The sequence below is a fragment of the Glycine max genome, chromosome 6 (genome assembly GCF_000004515.6).
Source record: "Glycine max cultivar Williams 82 chromosome 6, Glycine_max_v4.0, whole genome shotgun sequence".
NCBI classification, from domain to species: Eukaryota; Viridiplantae; Streptophyta; class Magnoliopsida; order Fabales; family Fabaceae; genus Glycine; species Glycine max.
The window spans coordinates 3,220,599-3,246,376 of NC_038242.2; the positions used below are offsets into that span (position 1 = coordinate 3,220,599).

General features: G+C 31.0%; 2 protein-coding genes and 1 pseudogene across 3 annotated transcripts; 1 reads left to right on the top strand and 2 right to left on the bottom strand.

Annotated features, from left to right (window-relative positions):
* Positions 1–3,040, top strand: LOC100791139 (cysteine proteinase RD21A-like; annotated as a pseudogene).
* A 3,275-nt stretch (positions 3,041–6,315) lies between these two features.
* Positions 6,316–8,458, bottom strand: LOC100793250 (protein RICE SALT SENSITIVE 3). 2 transcript variants are annotated; one of them, XM_006581185.4, is made up of 8 exons: positions 8,233–8,458; positions 7,936–7,989; positions 7,695–7,832; positions 7,443–7,551; positions 7,246–7,287; positions 7,109–7,165; positions 6,805–7,021; positions 6,316–6,696 (listed from the first exon to the last, which is right to left on the bottom strand). In XM_006581185.4, exons 1-8 carry the CDS (start codon positions 8,373–8,375, stop codon positions 6,593–6,595), a joined length of 864 nt encoding a protein of 287 aa, XP_006581248.1. In that variant the 5' UTR covers positions 8,376–8,458; the 3' UTR covers positions 6,316–6,592. The 2 variants fall into 2 exon arrangements, with proteins under 2 accessions (XP_006581248.1, XP_014632734.1); XM_014777248.3 differs by having other exon boundaries at positions 6,316–7,021; positions 8,233–8,455.
* A 3,844-nt stretch (positions 8,459–12,302) lies between these two features.
* On the bottom strand, positions 12,303–13,517 carry LOC100791336 (F-box protein SKIP2). Its single transcript, XM_003527674.1, has one exon. It carries the CDS (start codon positions 13,515–13,517, stop codon positions 12,303–12,305), a length of 1,215 nt encoding a protein of 404 aa, XP_003527722.1.
* Between the last annotated feature and the right edge of the window lie 12,261 nt (positions 13,518–25,778).

Genomic DNA, 25,778 nt, shown 5'->3' on the forward strand with positions numbered 1-25,778 from the left:
ATATGTTTAACCCCAAACATTTCAGTCATCAACTTTAATTTTATATATTATCATCACCTCCGAGTTCTGCCTTTATAAACCACATATCATCCCACCCCATTCACGAAGCAGCGAAAGAAAAATATAAAATGGGTACCAACAGATCTTCTAAGGCCACGATCTTCATCCTGTTCTTCACGGTCTTGGCAGTGTCATCGGCGTTGGACCTGTCGATAATCTCGTATGACAGAAGCCACGCGGACAAGTCAGGGTGGAGGAGCGACGAGGAGGTAATGAGTATATACGAGGAATAGCTTGCGAAGCATGGCAAGGTGTATAATGCCATCGACGAGATGGAAGAGAGGTTTCAGATCGATCCAAAGAAAACCTTAAGTTTGTCGAGCAGCACAATGCTGGAAACCGGACATACAAGGTTGGACTGAACCGGTTCGCTGATCGCAGCAGAATGATGACCAGGCCAAGTAGCCGTTACGCTCCGCGCGTGAGTGACAACTTGTCGGAATCTGTTGATTGGAGGAAAGAAGGCGCTGTTGTCCGAGTCAAAACCCAATCAGAATGCGGTAAGTTCTGTACTGTTTGTCGTCTACTATTATGAGTACTAGCTTTTTTTCTAAATACAACACTCTTTTATGTTCTGTTTTGTTAGGATTAGAAAAAAAGGTTAAAAAATAGAAAAAATGAATAAAAATTAAAGTGTTTGATACTTTAACCTAAAAAATGTAAATAAAAATAAATTATGAAGACGTAAGACTTTATGCTTATCCGTCCACTTAAGAATTTATTTTATCTCTTAAACTCAAATTTTGTGATAACAAATCAAGTTTTGTTCATTCTCTTATATTTTTAATCACTTTTTGCGATAAAAATTTAGTTTTTAGATCCCTACACAAAAAAAAAAACATTGAAAAAATTATAAAAATAATTTTTATTTCTATGTAATATCCTGATTTATTGTTAAAACTTTTCCCTTTTCATTCTTTATAAATCTTATTTGATTATTTTTTTTAATTTCTTTCCCTATTTTTACTAATTAAACATATGTTTTTAATTTTCTATTCCTTATCCTAAAATTTTGCTAAAATTTCTTAGAAGTTTTGAACTGTGCTTCACTCATAGCTTTCTTTATTTAACCTACAATATATTGCTTAATTATGAATACTATTGTAACTGTAAAAGCTTATAACGTTACTTTTATTTATCTTATACATTTCTTGTCTAAGTTTTTTGTTTTTTTAATATAGAGAGCTGCAGGACATTCACAGTCATTGCCGCAGTGGAAGGAATTAACAAAGATAGTAACAGGCAATCTAACTGCACTGTCAGACTGTGATAGAACAGTCAATGCAGGATGTAGTGGTGGACTTGCGGGACTATGCCTTAGAGTTCATTATCAACAATGGTGGCATTGACACCGAAGAGGATTACCCCTTTCAAGGTGCTGTTGGTATTTGTGATCAATATAAGGTTAGTTTTACCTTTGATTCTTTGATAAATTAGTAAATGTTTCTAATAGTTTCATTATAATACTTATATAATTTTTTTCTTATCTATAGATAAATGCAGTTGATGGTTACGAACGTGTTCCTGCCTATGATGAATTAGCCTTGAAAAAGGCGGTAGCAAATCAACCAGTGAGCGTTGCCATATATTGAAGCATATGGCAAAGAGTTTCAATTATATGAATCAGTAAGTTTTTTAATCAACTTTACTTGAAAAGTAAAGAACTAAAGGAACCTACAATGTGAGTAGAGAGACGGACTTAAAGTTAGCAATGCATTACATTTAAACTAATCTAATCTAAAGAGATACTCTCTCCAAATTTAAATATAAACAAATTTAACTATCAAACATATGAATTAAAAAATTTAGTTAATAATATTTAATTCAAAAATCTTCCTCAAATATTTTTCATAATGATGCTTGTAAAATAAAAATAAATGATTTATGAGAAATAAAATTTTATTAAATGAATCACATAATAAGAATATTATCATTAAATAAAATAAAAATTAATTAGTATTTAATTTATTTATATTTAGATCTAATTTTTTTTTTATTGCTTATACTTAAGTCCAGAGAGAATACATTAAAAATTGTTCAATTCTCAAATATAAATTACAATAACTTTACTTCTTATTTACTGACTTAATCTAGTATATTTTATTTGTCCTAATTTTCCAGGGTATATTCACAGGAAAATGTGGCACGTCAATAGACCATGGTGTTACAGCTGTTGGGTACGGAACAGAAAATGGAATTGATTATTGGATTGTTAAGAATTCATGGGGTGAGAATTGGGGTGAGGCAGGTTATGTAAGAATGGAACGTAATACAGCAGAAGACACTGCAGGAAAGTGTGGAATTGCGATTCTGACATTATATCCCATAAAGAGTGGCCAAAATCCCTCAAACCCTGATAACTCCAGCTAAACTCACTGGGACTTTACAGGTAGGAACAAGATAAACCTAAGCAAATCATGACCAGCTTAGTACTTATTTCCTAGCTTTTATGATCTTATCGGAAAAAAAATGCATAATCATAAATGTGTTGGGATACTGATGGATTAATGGTTTGTTATTCGCTCCACTCTGTTTATGTTGGGTGATGCATTATATTATAAGTCTCAATTAACAAACATATGTTGATTATTATTGGTTTCGTACTTTTGTAGATTAATCATTTATATGATGTTGGAATAAAGTTGTTTATTCGTGACATGGTAATTTATAATTTTAACCATGTGGTGGATAAGATAAAGTTGGGTATTTTAAGATTTAAATTAAAGTATAATCCTGTGGAGACTATTTTGATAAGTATTAATTAAGATAATTGAATCCTTTATTATTTAGATAATACAAAGGTAAAATTCAAAATAGATTAAAGATGACGAGAGAATAAAAGAAAAAAATAATTAAGAGTGCTAGAAGAGTAGGCAATCATAAGTAACAGTTTAGTATATATAAAAACTTAAGGGCTTTTGGTTTTACCTCATTAACTGTATGATTACTTATGTAACATAATTTTTTTATAGGTTTTTTTTATAAAAAAATATCGTATGCTTAATCTATTAGAACTTAATTAATGGTCATACGATGTTAATTTTTTTAATCATGTATTACTACTCATGATAGTTATTTACAATCCTTAGAATTACCTATTTTTTTCTATTAATTTTAGGAGATTTGAGCGGATTTTTATGAGTTTTAACCTATTTTATCTTCAAATAAATGAATTTTATAATATTAGAATCAGAGACATTATATGCTTTATCTTCTATTTTTTTTACCTTAATTTCTATTTTATTTTATTTTTTATTTTATTTTCAGGAAATAACAGGAAGACTAAAAGAGTTCTAGACTTCTGTTTAGTGGAAGTCATCTAGCTCATGAATGAAAAGGTGAAAAAAGAGAAGATTAGGGTACTCATTCTCTATTCTCTAATTTGAACTTGCCATGAAGGGTATTGCTCTCTGTCTTTAGGAATTCTTTAGATGCAAGAAAGATATTCAAGGTGGAAGGTCACATTTCTTCAAGCATCTATGGAATTCTTTATTCCTCTTCCTTCTTAATCCTTGTTTTTAGTTTTTCTATCTCTAGCTAAATCCTTTTTGTTGGAGTTAGGAGAATTTCTATGTAGCCCACAGGGATTTTTAATAAAATTATGTTTTTCACATGCTTGTGTTCTCTAATCTTTTTGCTTCTTAAGAAATGACGATCATTGGTTGTGAATAAAAAATTTACTTCATAAATGTGCTTCAAGACACAAATTTAGCAATATTTTGGGCTAGGAATAGTCACTTGATGTTCGCGATGGTTACAGATGAAATAAAAAAGTTACACACAAGAAGGGATTGAATTGTGTGAGCGTTCTTGAAATACAGCTTTAGGGCTTCTACAAAGGAGGGGTTACGGGGAGCAGAGTTCTTATTTATAAAAAATAAGTATAACTTATTTCTAGGAACGAAGGTAAATATCTATTAAGTCTTCAAAAATATTTAGGTGCAATTAGGGAACAGGGCATAATAATAATAATAATAATAATAATAATAATAATAATAGAGATACTGTGCAAAATCAGGAAATAGATAGAACTTGCAGATTTAATCACGACATGTTTTGTCAGGAGTGTGCTGAGGAAACTAACACCAGCCCATAGTTGACATAATTGCTTTTAACAAACGGTGTGGGGTGCTAATATTTTCTTACTTGCAATTGGTTCCCAATTCCAAAATTCATTTTTATAATAGTTTTGCCAATTGAAATTAGAGGTGACACTATTTTTACATCTTAGTTTAAAATTTGAATTCAATGTTGCTATTGTAATTTTGATTTTGGCATGCACGACACGAGACCATGTTTAGATTAACTTAAATGCAGATGATACGTCCAAGAACTAAACTTGTTATGCATGCAGGTATGGATTTAAATTACGTCAAACAACTTTCTTTAATGCGGCTATCAAGCAGGTACTTTAATTCTCTTTCGAGATTCTTCTCATTACAATTTCCTCTTTTGGAGGGTAAACGTTATTAACTTTGAAGTGAGTAAAATTAATTTTGAACAAAGTAAATTTTTTTAGTTGTAAGAATCAAAAACAGGTATAAAAAATTTACAATGAATCATAAATCTTATACAACCAATTGAATTATATTTTTTTTATAAAAAAAGATTTTAAGTACAAGACTTATAATTTTTTATTTTTGCTATGATGCAATTTTAGTCTTTTAGATATTGCAATTTTATAATTTTAATTTTTTAATTTCTAATTGTGTCAATTAAGTTTTTTTTTTGGTTTTTTTTTCATTTAATCAGGTCCTACATCCTGGTTTCATTGAATGTTTAAGTCATTAATTATCTAAGAATGAAAAAACATTTTTTTTTCTTACCATTGTTGTCGTAAAAATAATATCCAAAAGCATGTCTAACACAATAATTATGTAACACAGTTAGAGCACCTTATATGTCATTGTAGCCATGTCATGCTAATTTGTCATTTTAGTTAATTAGGTAAGATATTGGATAGAATTAGAATGGGGGACTTGATTGTACATGATAGAAAATTTGAAAATTTTAATTCACGTAATTAGGATTTCAGAGATCAAAATTACATTATCACAATACAACAGGATTAAAAATGTAATTGAAACAAACTTTTTAAAAAAAATATATATATTTATGCTTTAAAATAATTTTATTTTATCATCCAAATTATTTTTTTTTTCTAAATTTAATTTTTAAAATATCATTCACAAATATAATTTTATTTTTTTAATATATTTTTTAAATAATTTGTTTCAACTAAAATTCTACCAAAGGTTAAATGTTTGAATAGTAATGATAACTAATTTATATAGGGATGGATCTAGGTGGACAAGTAGGGGCCTTGGTCCCCTCCTCCGGTAGACCTTAGGATCATATATATATATATATATGATAAAAATAAAATATATAAGAAACATATGTTTTTAAGTTAATATTTATTTAAAAACTTTCTAGTGACAAATTATATCTTTAATTTTATTCATAAATTAATAATAAATATTTTTAAATCTATTATTTATTATAAAAATATTAAATGATTATGTAAAAAAAAATTGATCCCTTTTGAATCTATATAGCCACTTTATACAACAAGATATTGTAAAGTTGAATTGGGTTTGGGACCTAATTCCTGACAAGAATATCTAAATAGTGTGTGTCTGGGAGTGAGAGAATTCATTTCCTGGACTGGAGTTGTGAAAGGAATAGTAGAGTGTTGGGGGACCAGGGCTCAAATACTAATTGTCGCCCAGAGCAGCTTGATGCTGAGTTGCTGACTTCAATTATCACTGCCTTCGTTTTCATCACAGCCACACAAGATGCTGGAACACCGCTTCCATCCCCACCACGTTATTCAAATCTCTAACCCCATCCTTCCTTCACCATCATAGGATCATCACTACAAAATTTCCCATTAAATACTTCTATATGGAATGGACCCTAATTTCATATTATTTCCTCATTAATTTTCAATTATTGCGCGCTATTTAACTTTCTAGCATAGAGTTTAGGCGGCACCAATATACTCTCTCCAACCTATAATTATTATCGTGATTTCTTTTTTTATCTCACAACAGTTCTTATTTTAATTTTTTAATATAATATTAATTACATTTTTATTTATAATATTAATGGTAAACAAAAAATATATAAATAAATTAATAATAATATAAAATTAATTTTATAAATACATTTATGATTATTTTTTATTTATGTAAAGTAATCTAAAATGACTGATATTTTGTAACTAAGAGAATATCTTTTTCAGAAGAAAAAAGAAGCAAAGCTGAATGTAGTTTTGTTCTAATCTAGATAATAATGTCTGCATTGCATTGATCATTACATAAATGCGCGCAGAAAGAAACAGTAACAGTGATCGCTATGATTGATAGGTTGTCGGCCACCAATAAACATACCACAATACACATTGTGGCCAAGTGAAAGAAAATAAATAACTAACCATTTCTTAACATACTGACTATGATTTAGGAGTCATTATGGTCAAAGTGGTTCCTGTCTCTTAATTAATTAATCTTCCAATTCCAAATCCATGCTACTTGTTCAGGGAACCGACCTTTCTTCCTTTGTGATCGTCATCAAGGGTAGGATGAAATTCACAATCCTCTATCTTCACTCTCTCAATGGTGCTTTGTGTCCCTGCATCAAGGACTTGAGTGGAATTATAGGGTGGGATTCCAGATGGTAACTTTGATAGCAAAGCTCCAAAACTACAGGGCATGGTTGGTAGTGGTAGAGAAGGAGAACCTGAACAAAGAGATGGGCCTGGTGCTCCATTCTGAGGGTTGGTGTTCCACCCCATATCATATAGAGTCATTGCATTGTTTTCTATGAAACTTGGCTTCACAATGTATGGATGTTGAAGAGGTAGGTATGGTCTTTGAATACCAAACACACCAGGTATGCTCTGAAGGTAGCTGAATTGCCTCTGTATGCTGATCACCAGATTCAGGTCCTCTGATATCTGAGGAACATGTGAATTAATTCTTAATAGTGATGGAGATTTTGCAAAGATGGAGAAACATTAGGGGTGAGAAAATTATGTATGTACCTTGTTAAAAGAACCCAATTGCACTACGCCTTCTCTGACGGCGATTATGACTATACTCTACCAATGTGAATTAATCATAAAAAGTCATTAGCTTTTTCTATTTTTCATGTGAAGTTTGTGAACGAATTTATACCAACCTGAATGCCTGAATTGAACTGAAACTCCCACGCCTTTGGTTGCTGTTAAGTATTATCATGACAAGTACCATGAAATTAAAAAAAAAAAAAAAAAAAGAGAATTGAGTCAAGCGTTAAGATTAAGAGAGAGGGAGAAAATGTGAAGAAATATATTACAAATTAGAACTATTTCTGTTTATAACAATGACTTCTCTTACAGGTTCGACTGAAGCATTCCATGAAGCAATATAGCTAGATTCACACTCATTGTGACTCTCATTGTAAACCCATTTGTGACTATTATCTGCGGCAACTTTTCCCACGAGTCTGCAGATATATATAGATCAAAGGATGGATTATGTTGTCCCTCTTGCTTCACTTGAATTTTGCAATGCTACTTTAGGAAAACAGAGGAAAAGATAATGAATCTTCTTATGGCAAGAAAATGTAAATGTAATGTCAACGCTCACCCCTCTCCATAATTGTAAACCTCATGCGACATTTTGAAGAATACGTCAGCTCCAAATCTACCGTTCAAGTAACCACTACCACTCTTCCTTTGCTCGCATTCGTTAAAATCGCAGAACCCATCTTCCCAGACAAGGATCCTAACCAAGGAAACCTCTTTTCGGTTGGTCAAAAAAGAACTATTGAAACCAGACATGAGACATGGATTTGTTTTGTCATAGTTGCATACAAAATTACCATTACCAGTTCCTTTTATTTCCTTTGGAGAGATCAAGAGCAGTTCCTCCAAATTCCCACCTGTAAAACATCAATTATAAGGCTACAGACATAAAATAAACCCAAAAATCTCTCTCATTTAAAGCATCAACCAGTCCAAGCAGAAAAACTTATTGTAACAAAAATTAAAATTAATGACAGAATAATTTATATGTAATTTAAAAAAAATGTCACTAAACAAGTGATGTGATTTTTGTTATTGAATTTGGTCACTAATTCATTGATTATTTGTATTTGTTGATTGGTGTTACATTGTATACTTACCTTGGTGGAGGAAAGTTGCGAGGTAATATCCTCCAGAAGACAGCATATACCCACTTAGAAGGAGTGGAAGAATTGGGAGAAGTGCAAATGGTTCTGAGAGTCTGCTGCAAGAGATAATTAAGCAAAGGTAATCCACTTTCCATCTTCTGCGGACACGGAGTAAACAGAGTGGGGAAATGAATGGCCAAATGGGGGCAACAAGATTAAATTTAAAAGGCAAAATGCAAACAAAAGTGAGGATGGTACCCACTGGCCTCTTGCAGCCACCAATGTGGGGGTGAAGTGAACACACACCGTTGTAAAAGACAATTCGACTTGTTGTAATTTTACAGTGGGACATGGACCTTCACATTTCCCTTTCCACTTTGGTTGACTGGTGAAACCATTTATTATAACTAAAAAGAAATCGTATAAGTAAATTGGTTAGAGTTTGATATTTTCAATTACACGGGTTAGCACTAGAAATATCATACGTAGGAAAAGCTTATTTATGAGATGGTTCCTTCTCTTGTCACTTTTAATTTTAACTCATTCCATCATCTCCCAAATATACTGAATTCCTTCCAGTCCAGCTGTGTAATGAATATTGAACAGTTGACCGTTGTTTCTGTTACAGATAGTTATGATTAATTAGTTGCTTCTTTTATGGTCAGCGGTGAGATAAGTTCCTTGATTAAGAGATAATTCCAACTATGGTACTAGTGTACTACAAGTGTACACAAGACTAAGAAATGAAACTCTTTTCTTGTGTTTTTTCTAACTAAACTGGGGGAATAATCAGATTTGTTCAAAAAGGCAAAATTGTGTGCCAATGTTAGGCGAGAAGATTCCTGAATCTTGATGATGCGTTTGAGATAGAATTGCTGATTTTACCTGACCTCTAGTTTATTTTGATCGATCCAAGTATAATCCACATGAATTGAGGTTCAAGATCTCCAGATGATTGTGTAGCTCTGTGGCAGGATTTAGATTACCATGAACAGGAGATAGATATCTATAAAAGGCTTTCTAACAGTACTAAAGTCAATGACTCTAATGTAATAAATGTTTATTTACTACAATGACACTAGTTGTATTTATAAAAATATGAGATGAACTTAATTTTCTGGCTCGGACTCTCAAAGAAAATATTATTATATCTTGGTGTAATAATCGGATAACTTCAATTCAAGTTGAAGTATGTATTTTCTATGGGAGCCGTTTTTGCTTTATTTGCAGGATTTAACTATTGGGTGGGTAAAATCTTTGGTCGGACATACCCTGAAACTTTAGGTCAAATCCATTTTTGGGGGTTAATCTGACCCTCTTTCCCATGCATTTCTTAGGGCTTTCGGGTATGCCACGTCGCATTCCAGATTATCAAGATACATGGATGAATTTTTATGGATCTTATATTTAGGTTTTAATGTCAATCAACTTAAATGGAGGTGGTCTATTATGCATGGAGATTGGGCTTGACTTCTTGTGTTGAGAAAGAGGTTTTATCTTGTAACAGTAGTTGATTGAGTGGCATGTTGTGTCATATTTTGATCCTTTAAACTAGCTAATTAGAGTTAGCTACTTATCGACTATGCCACAACTATACCTGGCTGTCTAGTTGGCTTGTCTCTTGTAGAAGTGGTCCTGTTGGATATTGATTTCAGCACTTGCGTTGCACATAGTAACAAAGTGGCTTTTCTTTTCCGGCATGGACACTCAAAGCATCGTGCAACCCTCTCTTGTTAACTTAACATTAAGTGTTGTACTTGGACAACAACACAAGCTAATTTCTTTTGAAAGCCCATTCACTTACCCGACCTCTCACCACCTCCTATTTATTTTTAAGTTAAGAAAATTAATTAATTCTTACACATTCTAATAAAAAATTATTTTAGGATAAACATGTAGTTGAGATCAAATTAGATACATATCTCGACAGTTTAATATTCATTCTACCAATTTTTAAATCAAACGAGCGCATCACCCATTAATAATAGAATAGGTTAACTTAAAAAAAATACAAAGTAGTATCTTAAAAAAAGCTCTTCTTACATGTTTTTTGTTTTTGATAAATGTGAGTTGTTAGTGTATAATTTATCATAATCAAAATCTAAGTCTTTTTCAAATTATTATTTAATTGATTGATAAAATAAGTTTCTATATGCTAAAACTATATCAAAATGAAACTCTTTTTTTCAAAATTAAAATAAGCAGGGAGTGAGTGGGCAATGCAATGCATCCCATTTGCTGAGGAAGCAAACGAATTGACAGCTACCACAATAGACCCCAAAAGAGTCCCACTCTCCGTTCTATCTTTTCATACTTGTTCCCCCCATTTATTATCTCGTTTCGATCTTCTTTAACGGATACAGTATTCCAGCGACAACACCGCATTGGCACAGACTTATTTCAGCACTGATTGGTAGTATTTTGTAAGTTAGTATGTTCATCCGTGCAAGGTTTGCATTTGTTTTTATGCATACATGAATTAGTAACGTGTAAGAGGAGCGTTAATATATAATATGTGAAGTTTATCCTCGTTGATTAAAATAAACTAATAAATTATAAGTGAAGTTCATCCTAGCTCGTTGCTGCTTGGGGGCTCTATTACTGTGGCTAGGGGTCTCACTTGCTCCTTATCTACCATGGCTAGCTTGGAAAATGAAGTTTAGGCAAGTTTTGGAAAACTTCTGTATTTACTTTGATTTATTTATGCTAGGCAACGCAATAGGGGTTCTAAAAAGGAAGGTAAAAATGCAACAAGTGAGAATTTTTATATCTGTTTAGCCCAAATAATGTTGGGTCCAGAAGGCCCAAGAAAGGCAGCAAAATTAATATTTGTTGGGTCTAGGTGTTTCGTTCTGTATCCAAAAAAACTCATACAATACGTTCCCCTATGTTGCAAGTGTTTTCTTGGGCGCAGAAAGTCGTGGCCTAATATTGACTTAAAGAGCAAAGAAGAATGAATAGAAGATTAACAAAGGGGCAAAACGTATTGTACTTAGCAAGCTCAATTTAGCAAGGGATAGGATCCAAACACTTTTTTTTTAAAAAGGAAATATCAATATTCTAAATTAAAATACAAGAAAAAAATTAAGGAAAATATAAGATATGTGCTATTTTCTCATATTAAGATATGTGCTAAAGAATTTACGATAACTTACGTATTTTTCTTGGTCGACTGAATTAGATACTTTTGATTTGCTTCACCTGCACATGAAAAATAAAAAAGATAAAAAAGGAAAATATAAAAATAGGTTATACACATTCATTAAAATCGTTTGAAAACGAAAGCTGGTGATGCAATTTTCATCACGATAACAATTAGGTGAAAATTTGCTAGCTATGATGCTATATGGTATTTTATTTACAAAGATTTTTTCTTAAAAAAACAACTTACAAAAATAATGATGTTGGACAAAACTAGTTGAAAAATTATTTAGTAGTTGAAAGCTGAAAAAATTAACTTATTAAATTATAAATATTTGGTAAAATTAGCTCTTGAAACAACTGAAAAAAATAATAGAAAAATAATAAAATTATAATTTATTTAAAATAGATAAAATAAATAAATAAATATATCGAAAATAAAAATGAAAAAATATAAAAAGTTAAAAATTAAGGAATCTCCTCTACTCAATTAGTTGATTAGTATGTGTCAAATATTTTAAATCATATATTACCTTAGTTCAATTCTCGCATAAGAAAATGATGCGTTAGTTTCACACACCTAGCTCATTTGGTTGAAAAGTATGATGAGTTGATTAATTAAGTAATATTTCTTTTCAAACTAAATAATTAAGAAAAAGTGTCAAGTAAATATCAAATATATCCTAGCTAATTCTTTGGATGGATTTTAAAGGTTAATGCATACAGAAATTGTGAAATAAGTCATAGAGTAATTATTTAAATAGGGATATATATAGGAAAATAATTAGTAATCATAAATGAATGATTCTGGAAAAAAAAATTACAGCATCCATAAATTTTGAACGGAAAGAATTATGAACTAACCTAACAGTTGGAACGTATCAAGAAAACAAATATTGAAGCAAATACCTAACAATAGAAGTCCGTGAATAAACTACTAGCTACAAGGGTGATCGACATGCAGTACGTGGCTTGCAAGTCACATGTACTAAACGGCGGTGGTAGCGCACGTACTCATCCCTTTCAGTGACCCATTTACATTCGAAAACCTTCACTCTCACCAAATTGGGACACTTAGCAGCCAACGTCTTGATGTCACGATCATAAACACGTGGGCAACGCTCGATGTGGAGTTCCTTCAACGCCACACATTTTCCAGCAATGCAGCATATCTCAGTGTCGCCAAACTTATTGCTTCCCCACAACCCCAAATGCTCTAGACTCTGGCAATTGGATGCCAAAATTTTCAAACTCGCTTTGCTTGGATTCATACCAATGAGAACCAATTCTTGAAGATTACTACAACACTTAGCAAACGCTATCAAACCTTTGTCACCTATTTTGTTGGTGCCCTTCCAATCTGACACATTAATACAAAGTTTTCTTAAACTCTTGTTGCATCCCTCCGCAACTGCAACCAGTCCTGCGTGGGTGCACTTATGGGTCTTCACCAGATGCAGAGTTTCTAAATTTGGTAATTTTGAAATCGCTCTCAAACCATTATCGCTAACTCCGCACCCATCGAGGTGGACTTCCAGCAAGCTCGTAACCTGGCTCGCCAACGAATGAAAAAACATATCCCAGTACTCCTCAACAGAGCACTGAACAATCTTCACAGTAGTCAAATTCTTGGCGCGAATCAAAGGATAGAAATTTAGGAATTGAGCTCCGTGGGTTGTGACAGTAGAATACTCGATGGAGAGTTGTTCGAGAGTAGTGCAATGATGTATAAGTGCGTCAATGGAGTTGGGTCCAAAAGTGCAAGATGTACAAGAGAAACTTTTTAAACGCTCGCAACTCCTGGCTAAGACCTCCAAGCCAGCGTAGGAGAGATAGGAGCACTTGGTGATTTGGAGGCGAATGAGATTAGGGCAGAGGTCTGAAATGACGACTAGATTTCCGTCGCACATGCTCATGAGATTAGGGCATTGGAGAGTGAGGTCGGTGACGGAGTCGAAACGAGAAAAAATAGATGCAAGGACTGATGAGTAAGGAAGGGTGAGGCAGAGACGGTGATGGGTATGTCCTTCAACCTTGAGCCAGCGGCGACAAACGAGGGACAACTTCTTCTGGTCGGCGGGGGGAAATAACTGGAAAATGCAAGCCAAGCAGTTGTCGGGGATGTCGTCAATGGTTACCGCTGCAACGCCGCCCATTCTTGTTGAGAACTATGAACCCTAGGGGCAAATACCAAACGCGATCCTCTCTTGTATAGTCTTCTCCTTCATCTTAATTAACGCAAATTTCGTCATTTAGCTAAATATTAGCAATATCCTATCTTATTTGGCAAATATTTTGCTTCTATATATCTCTTTATCGCCTTTGAAGACTGACATTATTTTTTGTTTTGAACAAAATATTTTATTTAGAGAAATTGATATTATTTCTTCTAGATTAAAATATTATTTTAGTTTAGTGCATCCACAGGATAAATGTTTATAGTTAAAATTTATATTAAATAATTCTTCAATTTTATAGATTACTTTTATTTATTGACATCCATTTAAAAAAGTACTGAATTTATAAAGAAAAAATAAGATAAATTGAAAGAGATATAAACGGCTAAGAAACTCAGATGCACAAATTAATAAAGATTAAAAGAAAATGGCTTCAGATATGCAAATTAAAGATAAAAAAATGCCTTAAAGATAAAAAGATAATCGCTTTAGATATACGAATTAAAGATAAAAAAAAAATGGCTTGAGATAGTTGAGAAATAAATTTTTTGAGCTGAATTTGAAAAGATAAATAATTAATAAATTCAAATATAAGAACAACTGATTAGATGAATCGGAGAATGGTTTATTGAGGATAAATATTTTAGTCTAGTTAATTTTTTTCAATCTATTAGTCTATAGTTATTAAATTAATTTAAACTTGAAATTAAATTTAAGAATTATATAAAAATATAAAAAAAATTTCACATTCTATTTCTTTTAGAAGAATGTATTCAATTTCAATTTACAAAGATGAAAAGCATAGATTGAATTAAAAAGATAATCAGTTAAAAAGATCAAATATAAAGATAAAAATAAAATAAAAATGATTTAATATGGTTGAAAAAAATTAAACTAATTTTTAAATCAAAATAAAATTATGAAATATTTTTTAAAAATAAATTAAAAAAGAGAAGTTGTTAAAAATTAAAATATGGATAAATTTTTTTACGCGTATATAACCCTTTATTATATTAACTATTCATATCCTTGCGGCTCATTACAAATTGTCACAAGATTTATTATTTTAATAAAATAAAATATACCATTAAAATAAAGAAGAAGAAAAAACTAAAAACCAATTATCCCTCCTTTGTTTCATCACGTGAAACCTATAAACCTCCAATTATCTATTATCAATGTTATAACTATATATAGAGAGAGAGGGAGAATAATCATTTTATTTAAGAATAAAATAATTAATTTTAACTATTAGATTAAAATAAAAAATCAAAATTAAAATATTTTAATTTAAATTAAATTTTATTTAATTATAAAATCTTTAAAATATTTATTAAACAAAAAATTAAATATTTAATTTACGTCCAGATTATATTACAATCACTATTATCAGACCAATATGACGTCCCCTCCACAAACATAACCTACATGTATCTTCCATTGAAAGATAATTTTATTTGAACAAAAGTTCTTTCTTCAAATGCAACTATTTACATAAAACTCCAACTAATGACCCATAAATGAATATTAATATATACTATAAGTAAATAGCTTTTTTCTATAAAAATACATAAGAATTTATAAATTTTGTATTGTGACTCTTACGTCCCCTGTTGTGGAAGCTTGGGCACTTTATCAAGTTGTTTTGTGGACAACGGATCTTGGAAGTGGATTCGCTGATAGTATCAATAACTTTGCAACAGCCAATACAGATTTCCATGCAATACCCTGTAAATGTAAGGCTGTTTCTACGACAACAAACAAATCATATAACTCACTATCTAGTATTGTTTCATCTACAACCATCTGGACTAGTTTTTTTTTTCCTTGGGAGGGGGTGTAATTGTCTCACAGTCACATGGTATCAGTTTAAGCAAGGATGATTTGTTTGTATGATATTTTGAGCTATATTCCGATTATAATGTTGATATTGAACAATGCCCACAGTCCACTAGATGGTCTTGGGTTCATCCTTTTTGGTTGTCTTGCATTGAGATGTCATTTGTAACTTGTAAGTACTATAATATAAGCCTTTGCTGAGTCATTTGGCTTATCTTGATCTTAGAATAGGAGCTCTTCCCCTAAACTTTTTTTTTTCTACCAAAAAAACAAACCTTCTATTTTGGCTCTTCATGTTGGTACATTGTTCCTTTTATTATGTATTTTTGGTTCAGGGCTATTTGAGTGTCTTTTTTTCTTTCTTTTACTAAGTTGGCAATGATGGTGTAAATTTTGGTGAGATGATGATACAGATAGGCAAAGCAAAAAATCCATTGGATTAGCAGGGGTAAGCTTTGCTAGCAAAGGAGGTGGTGGGTGGAGTAGGTTTCCAAGATATACTTTTAATTTGGTTACGTTGGCTAAAATAGGTTGCTGACTCTTCTGTTACCCAAATATACTACTTGGTACTTACTACAATGTTGAGACTTGAGAGCCAATTATGATTCCTTCAAATTACCCATATGTCACTGTTCACTGCTTCCAAACAGCTACTAATCCAGTTCTTTGAACCCATCCCATAGCTTCCAAATTCACCTTAGCCTCACATATCGAATGAACCTTTAATCCACTTATTCTCTACCATCAATTCACCCCTAATCCAGACTCATTAAATCTGGACCCCTGGCCTTGATGTTAGTGTGTTAGGATTAGCTTCATGGTGAGAAATAAACAGTTATATGTAGCAACAAATAATTGCTTCTACTATTTCATGGTATCACCATGATTTTGAGGGGTAAAATCGATTCTTGTGTGACATTCAAACACACTAGTCATATGTAGCCTATGATACTTTGTTAATCTTAAGTCTTAACAGATTAGTTTGTTTATGAGGGAAATTTAATCACAGGATAAGATAGACAAACTCAAATGCTTTAAACTTATATTCAGGCATTTCATTTGATTTTGTTCAACTTTTGGTTATTGCTAATTGTTGGCTGCCTGCCTTAGACAAACAACTAATCACCACAAGTAATATAATGATGAGTAGAGTATAATTTTCATGTAGATTTTGTGTCAATTACCATCCACAATCAAGCTATTGCAAGTTGAACTAACCATGAGGATTGGTGTTGATCTAATGTTACCAAAATAAAGAGTAAAATGCGACAATGTAGTAGAATGAATGAAATGCAATGGAATTGCTAGAAGCTAGGAAACACACAATGTGAAGTTAGTGCTGTGAATAATTCAGCGGTTAAACATTGGTATCTTTCTACCTTCACTTATCTAATCTCCTCATTATTCCGTGATTGCAGCCAATCCATTCAATTTTACACATAATTATTCATTAATTTAGCCCAAATCCAGTGGATCTACATGTGTTTTAGATTTATCAGTGACCCTAATGAGATAGTTTTTGAGACCTGTCTCCTATAAGTGATGATGAAAACCTGATAGAGCAAAATTGGAATCAATTTAATTGCCAATTATGAATTGAAATATTTATGAAAGTGAAACTCTCTCTAAGTCACTTCTACAACTATAGTTCCAAGCTTTATTTTTTCTGTGAAATCACATTTGAAGCCTTGATTAAGCTAAATGCCTAAAAGCTGAAATTTTGAATAGAATTATCAAACAATTGGTAACTTATCCCTCCATTCATGTAGAACAATTTGGTGACCCAACTTAAATGGCCGTTTCCTTTCTTCTTCTTCTCTGTTACTAGGCTAAGACCACAATATGCAAAATGAAAGTTGACTCGCATTTGCAGTCTGTTGACAGGGTTAAGTTAGTACTTAGTAGTTTTTTTTTTTTGTATTTAAAAAATTTAAATAGTTATACATTATATGTCTTTTTGATAAGTCTTCAGATTAGTATACAAGTTATGTTGGATTTAATTGAGGTTCAACCCCCTTTATGTACCCAAAAAATAGTGTTAGGCTAATCAGTTTAATTGTACTTCAGACATTTCCACGTAAATTGATCTAGTTTGCAAATTGATCCAAGCAACTCCCTTGTAGTTTTATTATTAAAGTGATTCTCTTTTGCTTGTGGCATTGAACAATATCATTTCATTGTAAACAAAATCATTAAATTGGAGTTCCACTGAATCGTTTTTTTATTTCTTCCCTTAAAAAAAAAAGGTGTTTTCATGCAGCAAATTCCATGTCCCGCCACTTTCAAACTGACTGGGAATAAATTATCAATTTTGAAGAGGAACAAAGGAACTAAAACAAGGGTAAAAATCAAATTTTAGTGAAAACAAGAGGAGCAAAAGTGTAATTAAGTCAAAATGTAAACAAGAGGAACAATGCAATATGTCTTATGCAGTTCTGTCAGTTTTGTGCTTTTTAAGGTGTTAAGATTTTTCATTCTTTATATTTCTTGTTGTTTCTTTTGCATGTTAACTTATTTTGAAGGAAATGCTATATTCTATAGTTCTATTACCATCTAGGCTACCACTCCAGTTAAATTAAATGTCCTTACTTATTGTGCCACTGATAGATACATTAGGTATATTTGTGCTTGATCTTTATGAACTTTTAGATATTCTCATTTACATTTAAGTGAAGAAGATATACTTTTACTCTTATTCCTTTGTTGGCTGGGTAATCCCAATTTATTGATCTTATCATGTTTATGCTGAATAGTTCTTGCTTAGATGATCCTGAAAGTTTATCTTCCAAATCCCGCTATTGTGGAATATAATAAAACTTCATATTTGAATTTCACTTTATCCTTTACAACTTGTTTGAATGTGATTGGTTTGATAATCAGTTCTGAAGACCATCCCCGGTCCCCCTCATTTTCGATTAAAATTTGGTAACTAAGGCCATTAATCCAATCAAATGTACTCACTTTGAAGAAGTGAAGTCAAATACTTTCTTTTTTTGAAATTATCAACTTCTTAGTTTTTCATATGCATTTCCTATTTTATTAAAATTTAGGTTGACTGACCTCAAGACTGTTGAACTTCAGCCATTATTATTTGGATTTGCATGTCAATGATCTGCTCTGGTTACTCTCCAAAGCAGACAGACACTGCAGGATATGAATATGTGATTTATTTTCTTGTAGGTTGACCGTCATCCCCAATATCGACAATCAAGGTGTCTTTTTGTTGTAAGAACTGATGGTGGCTGGATCGATTTCTCCTATCAGAAGTGGCTTCGGGAATACATTAGAGATAAGTACCCTACTCATGCGGAAAGGTTTATTAGAGAACATTTTAAGCGTGGGAGTGGTTGACGTATATATAGTGGAATTTGTTTACTTTGGTGTGCTGACTACTTTACAGATCTGCTTTACCCCCCTTATTGTTCAGTGCCCTACCTCGATTGTCAATGGTAGTGGATAATCATTGACTGGGATATCGAGCTTATTATGAAAGCAACACAGAAAATTATTGAAGTGAGCTTCACTTTGTTGACTTGTTAATTGGTGGTTAGGTAAACTGGTTGGCAATAAGGAACAGAGTTTTGTTGTTTAACCACCTCTAATATTATAAGATATTTACTAGAATTCAATGTTGTTTTATGGTCTTCGCATTTTTTATTTTTAGTGTTGCATAGTCTTTGCTGTTCAGCATTGAATTTTTGACCCTCTTAATTTTTGGAGGATTCTTTCACCCGGAATGTGGATTCATTGTAGTACCCATTCTGGATTATGGATTTTGATTGAGGTGTCCTGTGTCCAGCTATATTAGTCACGGGCAATTTAGGAGTAGTTGAGATCGGACATGTACGAGTCAAAACTCAAGGGTCATGCTCGGTTAGGTTCGGTAGGACTCTGCGCAAGTCAAAACGGAGAGAAACTATGTCTGGCCTACTTTTGGATTTTTATCTGAATATGTTTCTAAATCCCAAGACAGAATCATCTTTCTTTATATTAATTTTTATGATAAGTCAAACACAAATAAATTCCCGTTGTAGCTGTATGTCGTCAAGCCCCAAGTGTTAAGCATGATCTATTGTTTAAATTCTGGTAAATTTCATTTTAAATCATTAAATATAATTCAAATATTTTTTCAAATCTTGTCCACAAATTTTATATTAGAACTTCTGTCAAGGTGAGAGGAATTTATTTTAGTTAACCTAACGAGCACCGCATTTAAACTTCGACCATTTTTTCCATTTGCCATTGGAATCTTGAAGAACTTGGTCAACTTACTATCTGGGAGAGGGGTTGGTTTCCTCTGGTGTATCTGACGAACGAACTCAAAATAACTGTATGCGAGGGGTGAGAATTCCGTTCTCCAATTAAATAACGTGAATTAGTAAAAAAAAAAAAATCATTTAGATTTCAAGAACAATGTGATGATTTCAAAAGGAGAAAATTAAGTTCACGACATATAAATCTTTATCATTTTCCCATTAAAGCATAGAACCAAACAAAAACAATATGGGAAACTTCTTATTCGAATGAGATCGCCACAGTGTCTTAGAATCAATGGCTATAAACTCGAAAAGCAAATTAGATTCTAACCCAGAGCAAGAATTTGAAACTTTAGCATCAATAATAGGAAATAACATAGCGTTCCATGGCCCCTATGATCTCCGATCAAACTACTAACCTCTTTGTCTCATAGCATTCTATACTCTACATAGCAACGAGAAAACAACTTGGTCGATTAACTACAAAGGTCAGAGTGGTGGGCTCCAGTGAAGATGTGACTGGGTCTTTGGCGGATTTCACAATACCTAGATTTAAACATGCAAAACTACTAACACATTAATCAAATAGCAAAATAACGAGAGTAAGGGGTAGAGAAGAGAAAATTGAATATTTTCAAGAACCAATCCAAACATGAAAATTATGTCGTTTGTGGTCGAAATGATCATGAACCATATACAGAGAAATAAATGTAGGAGGTTGAGGGCACTGAACGTTCAACTATTTGTGGGAATGTCTATGTGCAACTTGTACTGTCGAGACTAGTGAGGGGAACCATTAAAGAAATTCACAATCCAAATCCGAAGTAAACATCTTTGCCTTCACTCTGTCATTTGCAGAATATATTTAATTTGTGTGTTTGGAAATGAATCAAATGATTATGCTGCGGACTACACCCGTTACCAAGATGGGTTACCTGTCATTTATAAGAATTGACTTGCATGTTTGGATTGGTGTTGGGTTGAACTCACCGTGATTTTTTTAAGCAACAAATAGTTGCTTTTGTGGTGAACTCATCATGATTTTGCACTCGTAATAATTTTTTATCATCAAACCAAACACACTAGGATTTGTTCGCATTAAGGATCGAATTGCCATGCAAAAAAGTGTTTTTTTTTTTAAAAAAAAAAAAGAAGCCACCCAATGTGAATGTCCAAACTCCAAAGAAACCAAACACACTGATTCTTATCATTTTCATATTGAAAATCGGTTATTAAACACATATATACCCGTCGCACTTTTTGACGATCACAAATCATTTCTACGTTTGATCTGTCGTTTAAAATTTGATTATGGAAATGCTGAATACGCCATCTTATCCATAAATTATTAAAAGCAACTTTTACATTATTACAATTTCCATAAACATACATAACTAAATAAAAACTCAATATATATTAAAATAATAATATTTTTTGACAGAAAATAATAATAATAATAATTAGACTATAAATTTTGTGGCTAAATTATTTTAAAATATTGAGCTTTTGGTTTATAATATATACGAATCATGTTCATAAAGAATTTCCTTCCTATTAATATTTTTTTAATCATTGACCACATATTCCTGTAAATTATAATTTGAAATGAAATATATAATTGGCATGGAATAACGATGTAATATTAGTGTATCTAATTATCATATTATATTATATAACTTATTAAATATGTTAAAATAGCGGATATAAATTCCTTATTGTAACGTTTTCATAACTTGAGTTTTTAAACAATCTAATTTTTATTAGAAAAATTAAAAAAATCCAAACAGGGTAAAATTATGTTTTATTTATTTATTATTATTATTATTATTTAAGGGAGAGTCGAAGCCCAAAAAAAAATACAGAGAAACTAACACTATGGGTATCTGATTGCTAGATGGAATATAAATAGAGGAAAAGAAAATAGATAAATAGAATAAAATTAAAGAGGAAATGCTTGATTTAAGAGAAGAAAGAAATTTAGTTTTAATTTAATATTATTTGATAGCCCTTTACAAGTTTTGACAGAGACGAAGATTACTACCAAGAGTAAAAAGTAAAAACTGTTCTGACTTCTAAGGTCCGAGAGTGTAAACCAGCAAGAGAAGCATGCTTTCTTTGTCAGAACTTTTCTATTATATTTTGAGGTCTGTCATTAACTTTCACACTAGTCAGCTATTGTTACAGAAATGTCAATACTTTAACCTAATTTTTTTAAGAGTTTTAATTTTGTCTTAGATTTTCAATTAACTAGAATATTTTATATGTAACTTTTAAAATAATTATTATAAAAATAATAGCTTTCAAATACATGATAATTCATAATTAAATAGTAATAGCAATAATCTTTATATTGCCAATATATTTTAATTAGTTTTCTTTTTAACTTTTGTGTTACCATTTGTCAACACTTCTCATCTAAAATATAAATTTTATTTTATTTTTTGATAAATTATTTTTATTTTAGATTACATAATTGACACTTTATTTTTATGTTATTTTTCATCTTCAAAACCTAAATTTTAAAATAATTAAAATTATTTCACGATTTCTTTTACAAATATTTATAAAAAAAGAAAATAAAAATAAAATACATTTTTATAATTGGAAGAATAATTTTTTTTTAATCAAACACTCCTTATTGTCTCAGTTTAGAAACCACGTGGTTCAGCACTTCAGCATCTATGATCGTATTTTCTTTTCTCCCTTAAGTAAAAAGGGACTTTCATGACTAACAGCATTTGTAAAATCTTATAAAGATTAACTAGAGTAAACTACTATTTAAATTTCTGAAAGTGTATAGCATTGTTATATTAGTTTCTAAAATTAAAGAAAATTCAAATGAGTCTGTGCAATTTTAAAATTAGAACTATGTCGCATCTTCTAAAATTAGAACTAATTCAAACACTTCTACAAGAACTAAATAGCAAAATTTTCATACATCTAACATGATCATATTAGAATTTTCCAATAAACTCTTAGGTCTACAATTAATTATAATGAACGGATGAATGTTATGATGAATTTGGTGTACTTAATCTACTGATAAAAATGACTAATTATTTATAAACTTTAAACACCTAATTCTTATTAGTGTAAAAAAACGTGACCGTAGCCACTAAATTCATAATAGGAGATCTAGGGTTAATAAAGAGTAAAACTAAGTCTCATGTCACTACATTTAATTGCTTGATAGAATTTGTCCTATTGAAAACTTTATAATTTAGAGCATGTTATAATGCAATAGAAGGTTTGACTTCTTAATTTCAATAATTCATATAATGCAGACAATTTCAATACATTTGACTTTGTCTCTATCAAGTAAGTATTTCAATCCGTATTCTAAAACCACATAAAGTACGTGTCGTCTTTGATATGAATTTTCTTACAAACCATTAATCAGTATAACCATCGCGCGAATATCTTGGGTTGTTATGCGTTGAATACAGAAATCAAGAGGGCCTTATATGCAGAGCTTTTGGCTGCTCCAAAGCTATTGAAAAAGCCTTTGATAAGCCATGAAAGAATCTTTGGTTGGAATGCGACTCTCAATTAGTGATCCTAGCCTTCAAGGATGTCAGCATAGTCCCACGGCAGATTCAAAATACGTGGGAAAATACAATTTGGCTCACCAGATCAATGAACTTCGTGGTGGGTCACATTTATCGTGAAGGTAACTCATGTCCAGATAGACTTGTCTTAAATGTCAACACTATACAAGATTTTTGCTGGTGGGATTTCACCCCCACACTTCTCACTTCTCTTTTTGTACATGGCAGATATGTTTTTTCCTATTACATGTTTAGGTAGATTTTTGCATTGTTTCCTCATGGGTTTGGTCTAACCCCCAATGATCCTCGTGTATCTTTTGCTTTGATTATTAATATATTTGGCCTTTGCTGTTATGACCTTTTGCTTGTTGAGGTGGGAACCTAATTGAAATTATGACAAATACTTGATCTCAGTTTAGTGTCCATTATATATATATATATATATATATATATATATATATATATATCCAACCATCATGGGACTAAGGTTTACAATGTCCATGTTAGACGGAGCTAAATTTTTTGTCGTCATTGTGTATGACAATATTCTATATTAATAATCAGCTCATTTTTGTTTTATAATGAAATTTTTGTTTCGTGGGAAAGTGAAAACACAGGTAAAAACTGCAGGAGGTCATGGAAATTGAGAAAGGTCAACCCCTTGGGCATTATATGGGCTCATAGTAGTTATGTTACCTCACCAGCAATTATGTACTGTTATGCTATTTTATGATTATGGGGAAAACATTATCATTAAGCTCTGACTCTGTATTGCGGACACCATCTTCAACCAGCTCGATCAAGATACTTGTGGGCCATCATTTCATAACCCATATTCTTTTAGCACTTTCATTTTTTTTAGTGTAGGTTCGATAGGTGGAAAGAAAAAACATAAAAATATAAAAATTTGAATTAAAATAAAAAGTAAAAGTGTCTTTCAAATTTTAGAAGATGTTTGATTTGAGTATTTATTTTCTATTTTATTTTTTGAAAATAATTTTTATTTTCAAATTTTTAAGATTTAAAAAATATGATTATTTTGATTTAGAAAGCAAATATTTATCATGTTATCATTTTCACTTTTTTTTTAGAAAAAGTTAAAAACATTGATTCATTATTTTTCAGTTTTAAGTCTGTTTTTGAAAATATTTTTAGATTTTTTTTTTTAAATTTTAACCTAAGTATTTTCACTTTTCATTTTTTATTTTATTTAAAAATGAAAAATAAAACACTATAACCAGATGTCACCTTACTGTTCATTTCACTTGTTTTTTATTCTCATTACACACTACCTTAATACGGGTTGTCGGGTTGAGATCGTGAGTTTAAGAATTAATTTGGAGAAATTAATATATTGAAAGAATTATATTAATTATTTTCTTATGTGTTAATTTCATTAATTTGTTATTTGATTCCCCAAAACTTTAACATTATAGTAATGTTTTAGTTCTTTCAATAACTCTAGTCATACACGTTTATTATGTGGAAATTGAGAATTTAAATTTTAAATATTTCTTTTAATAAATAAGACATAATAAATCTAACACTTAAATATTTTTGTCCGGAGCAATCATCTACCTTAAGTCCTTAACTATAAGAAGATGGACTTGAGAAATCACACCTAAAGAGTAATATTATTTAATTCTACAAGTCTAAATACTACTGTATAAAAATAGTATTAAATAAAAAAAATTAATGTTTCATAAATATAAATCACCTTTAGCATTTACCATCACTTTTAAAAAAATAAAAAATTAACCCTCTTTTATCTCAAACAAACAATCCTCTTTATTTATTTTTCACTCTTTTCATACTATTTCACTTTCATTCTTTTCTTTTTCACTGCAAACTAATGGATTGTTAGTGAAATCTTCTCTATCATTCATGTTTTTTCATGCACATGGAAAATTAAAGTTTATAATTAATTGTCAATAGTGTTTTTTTTTCCTTTAAACATTGTTCGCAAATTTGCAACAACTTTTTTCTTTCAGCTTTATTTTTTTATATTTAAACGAATATAATTGTTTTAAAATTATTTTCAATAAATTAATCCTAACAAAAAATAATTATAATTATAATTGATTATAACAATAATTAATTATACATATGATAAATTCATGACAGAATATTATTTTTACAGTTATTCATTCTTAAAATTATTAATATTTTTAAGTTATAGCATAATAATCGAAAAGGACGCAGGCGATGCTAAGATGTTTGTTCCATTTTTCCCCGGATATGAATACGATCCCGAGTTAGATACAAATCTAGGTCTGCTAGTACAATTTGTAGAAAGGGTTCATGAGTACCAATAAAGGGATCTTGCTCCTCCGCGATTCAAATGAAATGGAAGAAATCACCATCAGCCAGAGAGTGGACATGTCTGACTTTGACCAGTATAAAGCGCATGTCGCTGTTTTTGTCTTAGAAATCATATGTAGACTTTGCGGAGAAAGTTAGAATTAGAAAAAAGAAAACTCATAATGATCTTGTCATAACAAAATAAATACTTTTGCATAGCACAGCCAGCGTTAATTGCAAAAAATGGACATTGCTTTGGCCCAAACGAATAATCAAAATTAATTAATTAACTATAC

Excerpts from the sequence above, each read along its gene's own strand:
- LOC100793250 (XM_014777248.3), bottom strand. The coding sequence starts at position 8,375 with ATGGAAAGTGGATTACCTTTGCTTAATTATCTCTTGCAGCAGACTCTC. Across the intron at positions 7,990-8,232 it reads CGCAACTTTCCTCCACCAAG|GTGGGAATTTGGAGGAACTG; the intron begins GTAAGTATACAA and ends GATGTTTTACAG. Across the intron at positions 7,166-7,245 it reads AGTTCAATTCAGGCATTCAG|AGTATAGTCATAATCGCCGT; the intron begins GTTGGTATAAAT and ends TCACATTGGTAG.
- LOC100791336 (XM_003527674.1), bottom strand. The coding sequence starts at position 13,517 with ATGGGCGGCGTTGCAGCGGTAACCATTGACGACATCCCCGACAACTGC.